Source organism: Halichoerus grypus, chromosome 4 (genome assembly GCF_964656455.1).
Source record: "Halichoerus grypus chromosome 4, mHalGry1.hap1.1, whole genome shotgun sequence".
NCBI lineage: Eukaryota > Metazoa > Chordata > Mammalia > Carnivora > Phocidae > Halichoerus > Halichoerus grypus.
This window is the reverse complement of record NC_135715.1, coordinates 52,640,831-52,651,852: the sequence shown is the minus strand read 5'-3', so window position 1 is coordinate 52,651,852 and position 11,022 is coordinate 52,640,831. Positions and strand designations below refer to the sequence as shown.

Below are 11,022 nucleotides of genomic sequence, written 5' to 3'. Positions count from 1 at the left end.
TTTTAGATCCTTCTACTCAGATCCTGGAAAGCCTTGAGCATCACTAGAAAAGAAAAAGCCTTTCCCATACCTCCATACTCTTGGCACATCCACTTGTTATAGTTGACTCCTTCAAGGCACAGGCCAGTTCCCACTAACATTTCATTAAGTCATAGATTCATTCCAACAAAGCTCTAAAAATCCCTGACCTACCAGGTTGTTAACATATGCAAATTCACATTACAGTCAGGCTGAATTTTCAAGCTTTTCTATAGAGGTCGCCCTTAGCCCGGCAGACCATCCACCATGTTAGTTCCCTAGTCTGGCTGGTGCCACCATGTGTAGTCTCACAAGATCCTAGGTTCTTTTCTTCCCTAGACTTTGGATTTTAGCTCATCTTTGAGAGATTGCAAGTTAGTTGCCTCTAAGTTAAAAAATAGTAATGGATATTCTACTCTATATCCACTATGGGAGCCTTTCAGCCCACCTCGTATTCAGTCCAGTTTAATTTCTAGAACATCTGTGATTCCCAAGGTTGGGTTCAGTGGCCCTCTCTGATGCCACAGCATGCTCTACATACCCTGGAGCTGACCTACCACACTCTTAGGAGGCTCCTCCCCACTAGAATGGAAACTCTTTAAGGTCAAGAAGAACACCGTAGGATCCCCAGTGCCTGATACAGTGCCTAGCACATAGTTGGTGCGCAGTGAATAATGTGGAACAAATGAATGAATATCATTCACCTATGGAAAGACAGAATCACATTGCAGGAGCCAGGGCAGCTAATAAGGTTCTTTATATAACAAGATTTTGTGTCAACGGAGAGTGGAGAAATTCTGATTGCATATCAAAATTCATTTTACTTAAGCCAAGTCTCAGCAATTGGGATATGCAATCATATTTTGTGCCAATCTACCTCAGATTTACTGATAGTTTTAAAACAAAAGGTGTATTTTGGACAATGATTGAGTCCTACAATCATAGCTTTGCTGCTTAAAATGTATAATTTCTTCTTTAACATCTGCTATTTCTTTCCTTCTTCCATTCTTCACAACCATCAAGAAACATTTATCCATGAATGTCTAGTGCCTTAAATTATGGCTTCCTGTGCCTTCCCAAGTTGCTTGTTTTCTGCTGTCTCCCTCACATGAGTAACCAGGATGGGTTAAGACAGTTCCCCGACAGAAATTTCCATGAGGTGGAGCATCTAGTGCATTGCTGATGCTTCCTCACCATGGTAAGCTATAAAATGTTCAGGGGCTCCTCCAGGTCAGTTGTACCTCAGGGCATTAGGAACTAGTGAACAACACCATTTTTTTTCTTACGACAGATGCATAACACAAACTTTTCTTTTTTGAGTGAAGAAGCCTCTCTTTCCTATCTGGCTCCATTCTTGCATACATATCCCTTGTATATTATTTTTCAAATTCGGAGGTTCATTAATTTAATTGAATCTGTTCCTAATTTTTAATTAAACCTGCATTTCTCCCGGTAACCTTCGGAAAGATGGAAGCCACAACAGCATGTTGGAGAGAATGGGATCACAGAGTAAGACAGACATGAAAGAGAAGCACAATATCACAAGGCAGGTCTTCTTATAAATTTATTTTTGTACCAAAAAAAATTAACATTCAAAGGCAATGTTTTTACTGTACAGTAGAAAATATCATCAACTATATTAAAAATGGGATTTTTTTTTTTGCTGGTAAGCCACTGATAACTTTTCCATAAAAAAAAACAAAACAAAACACAAAATTTACAATTTGCAACACTTGTAGAAAAAAACACCTGTTCAATAATTATATAAATACTCTTGACAGATTCCAGTAGCCCATTACGTATACTTTTTGGCAATGTCAGCTTTCTAAAGTCAATTAGCTTCTAAATTTGAAAGGCACCTGGTGGCCAACATCCTGCTTATTATTCAAGGCAGCCATTTTAATTTTTTGCACAGACTTGACAAGTCTGAAAAATCTATTAAGTTAAAAAGAGTAAAGAAGTATAATACAGTTGATATTAGCAAACAACATTTTTTTTTTCCCTTAGCTGCAAGTTTTCCCCAGGGGATTTACAAAGTGCACCAGTTAAATATGTCTGTACATTTAAAACATTAAATATGTCAACAGCAAGACATTTTTAAATATTTGAATCAAATACTATGGCACAAATATAATTTACAATACTTTGCACAGAAAACATTACATCTGAAATATAACTTTAGATATTATATAAAAATACATATATTTTCTCTCCTCATTAGAAAAAGTATTTATTTGCAGGTTCCAGCATGATGTAACAATTCAAAGGAACTTAACCCTTCTGATGATCATCCACTGTTAATTAGATGACACCCTCCCCACGTGAGCTGCAAAGTGGTACATAACCACAGGCTAGATCCAGAGAATTAACCCCTCCCATAGCCCAAATGCAGTTTCATATAAAGGCAATCATAATTGCTCTAATCTGGTATAATTTTAGGAATCCATTACAAAATTTAAAAGCCATTATGTAAGAAAGCCTTCAGACTGTAACACACTTTACTCCAACATCTCCCATTGGCTATAAATACACATGCTCACTACAGAGTCAAAAGCATGGAAAGAGTCTTCTTGTACCATTGTGGGTCATGCCCCTTAGTAGTCTCACATCTATATACATCTTTCTTGGCTTGTTTAACATTTTTTTCCCATACATCCTAGGAAGTACAGAATAATGCTCCACAAAATGGGACTCAATCTATATCTAGAACTTTAAAAGCCCCAAAGTATGTTGCATCTTGATCTGGATCCAGTAGTGACGGGTTGGATACCTCGATGCTTATTTCCTCACCAGATCGTAGCTTAAAAAATCCCCCAACGTTTATGGAATAAAAATGGAATTCAGAATTCCCTGACCAGTATTTGGTGCTACCTCCTTTCATCAGGGTATGAGAACTCGGGATTTTGATGCTGGTTTTAGTAACATACACCATCAGCTGAAGATACTCTGTGGCGAGGTCTCCCGAAGTTTCATGATGCCGAAAGCAAATGTTGGCATACAGGAAATAAAAGCCATCTTGGTTAACTATTAGTTTTCCATTGCTGAAAGTCATGTTGGAGATCTTGGCCCAACCTCGGTCATGGTACCAGGAGGACAGACTCACTTTGTGGGAACCTGAGGACAGGAAAGGCACATGATTTAAAATCCACCCCTTCAATGAGAAGGACATCCTCACAATTCCATGAGGTTGGAGAAAAACATAACAGTTATTGTTCCAAAGGGAGAATACTTCCTCAGAATTTATTTTCTAAAAGGGCAGAAATGCATTAAGATGTGCTTAGTACTCTCTGCTAGGTACCTGAGAGAGTACAAAGACAAAAACTCAGTTTTCCTTCCCTCAGGAGCATACAGTACATGACTGTTAGGTATGGTATGTGTTCAGTTAAGAAGCAAGAGATGAACCCTGAGAGCCAAGGTGCAGATAATTGCTATGGGAATTCAAAGGAAAGAGAGTTTAATTCTTCCCAGAAGAATCAAGAATGACTTTGTTGAATTCTTACTGAACCTGAGAACTTAAAATAGGTACAAGATTCAGTCAACAGAATCAGAAAGATCACTTAAGGTTGAAGACAGAATAAGCCAAAGGCAGTTGATACAGAAAAGCAAGAGACAAGTATAAGAAGAGAACTTCCAGACTGCTTGATTCCAATGGTTCCGATCCCTTCCAAGGACAGTTTATTTCCTGAACTCCAGAGGAGGGCGCTAGAGTGAGCCTGAGAAGCCATTTCAGGCACTGCATCCTCTTTGCACACTTCTTTCTTTTTCATTGGAGGTCCTACCTCAGGTCATACCAGATTAAAGCATCCAGAGCGTGAATATCACCCCAAATGTAAATATCATTCCAAATATAAATATCATCCCAGGGTCCCAAGTGAATCAAGATGAGACTGCAAGATTATTCATCAGAGCCCCACAAACACTAGTAAAGTAATTCCTCCAGGCTGGTAAACAGCCACCTAATCCATTGACAGAGCAAACAAAATTCAAGATGTTTCCCATCTAAAGTTATCACATGTTTCTCTCTTCTTGCCCTTCTCCTGTATTCAGTCCTTCTCTCAATTAATAACTTGTCTTAGAGTTTATCTCCTATGATGACTCTTAATAGAGAGAAGCAGAATGACTAAGGTAAAGTCTACTCTCTCAGTGGGATGGATCAGTTAGTATTAGACCAAGGGCTCATAGGTATAGCCTGGAGAGGTGAGAAAGGAATAGGAAACAGGGAGGGGAGAAAAGACAGAAACCTTGACCACATGCCACTTCCACCGTTAGCTAGTGAATTGGAAGGAGTGTCCATGTTCCCTACTAAACATATCTCTATTTTTATTCATCCATTCATCAATTCATTTAGTTGATCAATCATTCAATAAATAACTGTGCGGGGGTTTCTTTGGAGATTCACTCTGCCCATAATTAAGAATGTTATGAAGCAGTATCCTCTCGAGGCACTTAGCATTAATAGTGGAGAAAATAAGAAGTAGGCATATAAAATGGAAAACATAATATTTTCATTGCTGCATGTCACACAGCACTTGGTTGAAGTTCAGTTAAGCAACTGCCAAGTGAATGCTGCAGCAGTGAATGGCGATCAGGAGCACTCAGCCCAATGAGGGGGACACAGGAGCCAGGGGACAGGGAGGACTTCAATCAAATGTGGATGGGCTGAGAAAGGGGAGAGCATAGTGTCAGCGAGGGAAACTGTTGGAGCAAATAATGGAATGCACACAGCATGCAGAGGAGAAAGGGAGTGTGAATGAATGTGAAGACTCAAGAATAGAGAAGAGCGGGAGACAGGGAGAGAAAAATACACTGCTATCAAGTTGAGGGACCTCACATGGCAATCCTAGGTTTCCATGACTAACAAGGCACGCTGATGACCTTTTACCCCAGCCCCTCATCCCCTGTGGTGCCGTTAAGTGCTAGGGAAGAGGCGTCTCCAAATATTTAGCCTGAGCCACCCCCTTAAGAAAGCCATGTAGTCTGGCCTCACAAAATACTTCTCGATGCATTTTATTCAGGAAACGAACAGTCAATATAAGGCAGATTTTGATTTTTTTCTTATGTGTAACTCAATATAAAACAGAGGCCAAAAATGAACATGGTAATTAAAGCCATTTTCCTCTGAAGAACGCAGTACTGGCCAAAACTGGGAGATAAATGGACTCAAGGAGTTGTTGGCTCAGCCAGAGACGCAAATGCTATTTTCTTAAACAGAAGCATACACTACTTCATTTCACTCAGTCACAAACTCAATAACCGTCGGAAAATAACTAGGAGTTTTGCCTTGTTTTTTGGCAACGATTTGCTGCTAGGTGCCTGAAGAGAGAGCTTTATAACTAAAACACGCTTGCTATTGCCAAACAGACTTTGGCACACGGTGTAATGTAATATTTATCATATGTCATTTAAAATGAACTGAAAAGATAAACGCAGAGTACATTCATAGTACAAACAGCTGATATATCAGTATTAATTTGATTGCATTTGCTAATATGCAAAATAGTTTTCACTCAGAAAATTAGTGTAGCTTCAATGTAAGGCACACATACACATGTGTGGAGAGAAAATTTGTTTATGAAGCAGACATCTGGGGCAGGATAGATGGTTTAGGAGAACGTGCGACCAAAGCGCTGGTTTCTCAGTTCCCATGTCTGCAGTCGGAAATATCTCTCTGGGAACCCATGCTATGAGAGTGGCTGCAAAATCATTACTAAAACTTGGGTTGTTGTTGTGGTTTTTTGTTTTTTTTTTTTAACTCCAAGAAAAACTAGCCTTCAATCATTTTTAGAACAAAGTGGAATATGTATAATCATTTAATAAAACTCAAATAGTAGTAACAAGTTGCGTTTACGGAGTGCTTACTAGATGCCAGCTTCCATGTCAGCATGCTCTGACATTGCCTCGTTGAGTCTCCATGGCCACCCCATGAGGTAAATACGATCTCCATCCCCGTAAAGAAACTGACACACTAATGATTCCAATAATTTGCCTGAGGTCACACGGCCAGTACGTAGTACAGTGGGGCTTCATACCCAGGCAGTCAGAATATGAGCCCCTGCTATTAAAACTACATTAATCTACTTCTTATGGGAAAATAAGAACATAAGAGCCCCGAATTTTTTTCCCCTCTGACAAAGCCAACTGGCCACAGGGTACTACTAATATGATGGCCTATAGTGTAAAAACCATGGACTTGGAAATCAACCAGAGTGGAACTCAACTTCTAATCCTACCACCCCTATGACCTTGAGCAGATAAACTATGTGGACCTCAGTTTCCTTGTCTGCAAATCTGAATGATAATCACTTACCTTGCAAGGTTGTGGTAAGGAGTGGAGATAATGAATACAGTGAAATGCCTGGTACATTGTATGTTGAACAAATGGCATGATAATAATAATAATGTCAATTGACACTCTATTGTAATGTTCTTTTAACCTTTGGATGTTCACCTATCCCAAGGTAGAGTCCCAGTGGGGATTACATGGTGAAATAGCTGGGGCCCTGGTTAGATGTAGGCACAGAGCTCTGGGTTTCCTCATTTCTAAAACATAATCAGCTCTCCAGGGCATTGAGCTAAATTCTGATCCAGAGAAAGTGATAAGCCCTTGGAGAAGGAGGAGTATGTCTTCTATTCTAGAGGGCTACCACCTCTTAAACATTACTCTGTTAAGGCCCTACCTGGAACTCTGCAAGAGATAAATCCATGCACTTTATAGGTTGGCAATGGGGATGTACCAACTTTGGTTTGGGGAAATACAGATGAACAGAACAAGGGATTGTCCTTCCCAGTTCTGCAACCTCAACTGGCAGTCATTAAAAATAAGCACCCATTTTGATGATCTGAAAATGAAGAGTGATGACGTCCATTCTGGCAGAGTTGAGAATAACTGTTTCCACAATATAGATTATCAACTGAATACCAAATGATCTTTCTTCTGGTCTAGAAGTTAAGGGCTCTCAAAATTTTAGTAACCGGCTAATAATAGTTTGGAGTATTCAAATGGACTGATAAAGGACTCTTGAAATCTTTTTCAGGCTGGATGCAAATGGAACTTACCTGATGGGATGTCAGTGGCATTAATAGTGAGATGAGCAAAAGGCTGAGTATGAGGCTTGCCCCTCCTGGCCAGGTCTAACCATGAACCTTCCATCATAGCTGGAGATGAGAGAAACAATGTTAGCCCCAAGAGTACTGACCCTATATGATTTCAAATATTTATGCAGATCCATGCTTACCTTTTTCTGCTCTGATGTGTTGTGATCTAACAATATGTTGTAATTCCTGAAATAAAAAGACAAAAATCTTATTTATATATTCACTCTTCCAGTCAAGCCATAAGAATTTAGGATTGTTGGACATAGGATAAATTAATCTTCTTTCCTTCAAAATATGCCAGATGTACATAAGCAGTGAAATTCTTTGGTGTTCTAGGTAGATATCAAGAGAAGTTCAACCTGGGGTGCCTGGGTGTCCAACTCTTGGTCTTGGCTCAAGTCATGGTCTCAGGGTTGTGAGAAGCCCTGCATCAGGCTCTGTGCTCAGTGGGGAGCCTGATTGAGATTCTCTCCCTCTGCCCCTCCCCCCACTTGCATGCTCACTTTCTCCAAAATAAAAAAATCTTAAAGAAGAAAAAAAAAAGAGAAGCTCATCGCAAAGAATTATGTTGATATGCTTAAAAAGTAGATCACACACATACTATCTAACAAAATACTTTGGACAATAAGAGGAAATAAAAGACAATGTAAATTATAAAACCTGGAATAATTAAGCATAATTAAGAATTTGTAGCAGATACACAAATGAAGATGAAGTTAACTAGGAAAATAAAAATTACCACAAAATATATGACCCTCTTAAATCTTTAAGGAGGCTCTTTTTATGTCTATTTTTTAGTGAATTCCTGTTACCACACTGAAGTTCAGCTCACAGGAAAGTGAATAATGCTTAGCTCCCAATGGTTAATTTTTTATTTAAAAAAAATCACAGTGCATTTAAAGTACTATATGGAAGTCTAAGAGCTTTTAGAGTATCAATAATTAAGTTAAAATACAGCCACAAATAGAGGTTTAGAAACTCAAACCAGAATGGGGCACCTGGGTGGCTCAGTCGGTTAAGCATCTGCCTTTGGCTCAGGTCATGATCCCAGGATCCTGAGATCAAGCCCCACACTGGGCACCCTGCCCAGCGGGAAGTCTGCTCCTCCCTCTCCCTCTGCCCCTCCCACCCCCCGCTCCTGCTCTCTCTCTCAAATAAATAAATAAAAGCTTAAAAAAAAGAAACTCAAACCAGAAAAAGAAAGAACACAAGTATGTAAAGAGCACAGGTAATTGCATATCTCGACTTGAGCCCTGAAATGAAAGATCCAATAGGTAATTGATGCATGCCCATCTGAATCAAGACTTTAGCTACCATTAAATATTAAGATAGAGTGGGTGAAATGTCAGGTTTAACTTCAGTTCAAATCCCTTATCAGCCACCTACCTGTACTAACCATATTAATAGCACCTCTATCATAAGGTGGGGATTAAGATTAAATGAGGTAATGCATGTAGGCACTTAGCAGAGTGTCTGGTAATTCAAATACCTGGATACTAGAAACACTCTTGGAGAGATTCCTAATTTCTCTATTATTGGGATGACCATCCATGCTAACCGTTTCCCATCCACCCCCAGCTCCATCCCATGATATTTAAAAAATTAGCCACATAACCTAAGTTCTTTGAGTGTCTGGAGATAAGGGCTTTGAGATGGATGATAGATAGATAGATAGATGATAGATGATAGATAATGGATAGATAGATAAAGAGATGATAGATAGATAATAGATAAATAGATAGATGATAGAAAATGGATAGAGAGATAGATAATAGATGGATAGAGAGATGATAGATAGATAATAGATAGATGATAGATAATGGATAGAGAGATAGATAATAGATGGATAGATAGATGATAGATAGATAATGGATAGATAGATAATAGATGGATAGATAGATAATGGATAGATGATAGATGGATAGGTAGATGATAGATAGATAGATAGATAGATAGATGATAGATGATAGATATATAATAGATGGATAGGTAGATGATGGATAGATAGATAGATAGGTAGATAGATAGATAGATAGATATAGATAGATAGATAGAGGCAAACACAACTTCAACTGTTAACAGTTGGAAGGATTCTAGAGACGATAACATTGATTTTTCTCTCTGTCTTCAGGACTCTCAAGAGAGATAAGAATCTATTCTATTTTTAAAAACCCTTGGAGGAGATAGCACAACTGTTTTCTGTTACCTAAAGAAGTCACAGTGTGACTGACTTTTACAAAGAAACCTTGGGCGCTCATCCAGGGCTAACTTCTGCCCTTGCCTTGACCCAGGGCACTGCCCTGCAGAACTCTGGAGCACTGTTTGTAGGAAATTCTAGGCAAATTGTGGCAAGTGGCGCAAGGCAATGGCCCTTCCCAGGCCTTATCCTTCCCTCTCCATCCAAGATTTATTTTTCTCCCTTGCTGACCTCTAATATCCCAACTCTCTTCTTATAACTTCTGGATTCCCAATGGTACTCTGATTTCTGGAATTTCCTGGTTTAGTCTCCCTTGTATTTATAACAGAGATTTATAGAGGCACAGTGTGTCTTTATACATTGTGTGTATCTTTACACATTTGTATATATAGTATATCTTTTACATGTGTATATCTTTACAGTGTTATATATGTGTGTATATATATATATATACACACAGATATACAATGTATCTTTATTCATTATATATACATTTATAATAGAGATATACATTGTATATATATTTATACATTTACAATATAATATCTTTATACATAGTGAATATCTTTATACACTTATATGTACAATATTTCTTTACCTGATTACTATCTCTTAAAAGATTGGAGCAGGATCCTTGATGACAGAGTAATTCGGGAATTTAAAGCTACCCTTCATTTTCCCTCGAGCCCTGATTTGCCTCATCCTCAGAGGGGAGAGGGAAGAGGGGGAATGAAGCAAAGCTAAGTATGGCATATGTCTACAAATGTCTGCTTCGTGCTTTTCTATGGAGAAAAACACACCTTTTATTGAGAAAAACAAGGGAAGAGCTTATGTGCTAGCTCAGCAGTTCTCAGACTTGAGCATGCATCACAGTCTCCCAGAGGGCGCACTGAAACAGAGTTTCTGACTTAGTAGGTCTTGGGTAGGGCCTGAGAATTTGCATTTCTAGCAGGTGAGCTAGTACTGCTGGCCTAGGGCCTCAATTCGAGAACAGCAATCCCCCTGAAATCCCAAAAGATTTCAGAGATGGGCCAATCTGACATTTGTTTGAAGGTTGAGACTCGGGCAAAAGAAGCAGCAGACTAAAGTCACTGATGAAATGGGCAGGGAAAGTTTGTTCTTTCCCACCTGGGAATAAAATTCTCCTGGGGCTTCTAGGTCAGAGCTGTCACGGAAACTTTTCATTACAAGAAAATTCAATAACCAGCACCATTCAGAAGCACTTTCAATGACTGCTAAAAAACAAAACAAAACAAAACAAAAAAACCGCCAAGCAACAACAACAACAACAACAAAAAACAAAGAAACCCTAATGTGTCCTGACCCAGGATGAATTAGAGCTCTAGCTAGAGACCCCTCACGTAATGCTGCTTTCATGTTATACCTGTTCTTAGGTACCCAAAATTGCAATTCTTCTCAGAAATCCTATAGAGAAGTTTCCATGTGAAGAGGCAGTGCATGATGTCTCTACGACCTGAGGCCACAAAAAATGTATTCTTATTATCTCTTCTTGTATCCCTACCTCACCCCCAATTTTTTGAACTCTAGTTGATGTGTATAGATGCCAACCATAAACAGAACATTCTTCTAAGACTACATCTTGGGTGCCCAGGCCACAACTCCACCCAAACTAATGCAATTAGTCTGATATTAATTTGGTATTTTTTTTTTAAAGGAATCTCTCCAGGTGATTCTAACATAGGGCAGGCATT

The 11,022-nt window shown here is 38.9% G+C and overlaps 1 protein-coding gene across 1 annotated transcript in view; it reads right to left on the bottom strand.

Annotated features, from left to right (window-relative positions):
- Positions 1-1,675: 1,675 nt before the first annotated feature.
- The window catches only part of TNFSF11 (TNF superfamily member 11), a 30,936-nt gene continuing 21,589 nt past the window's right edge, over positions 1,676-11,022 (bottom strand). Inside the window, exons 3-5 of the mRNA XM_036106972.2 lie at positions 7,254-7,299; positions 7,075-7,173; positions 1,676-3,132 (exon numbers count right to left, since the gene is read on the bottom strand). Of these exons, the coding sequence (XP_035962865.1) occupies positions 2,711-3,132; positions 7,075-7,173; positions 7,254-7,299 (567 nt within the window). The 3' untranslated portion in view covers positions 1,676-2,710. The remainder of the gene's footprint in view (positions 3,133-7,074; positions 7,174-7,253; positions 7,300-11,022) is intronic.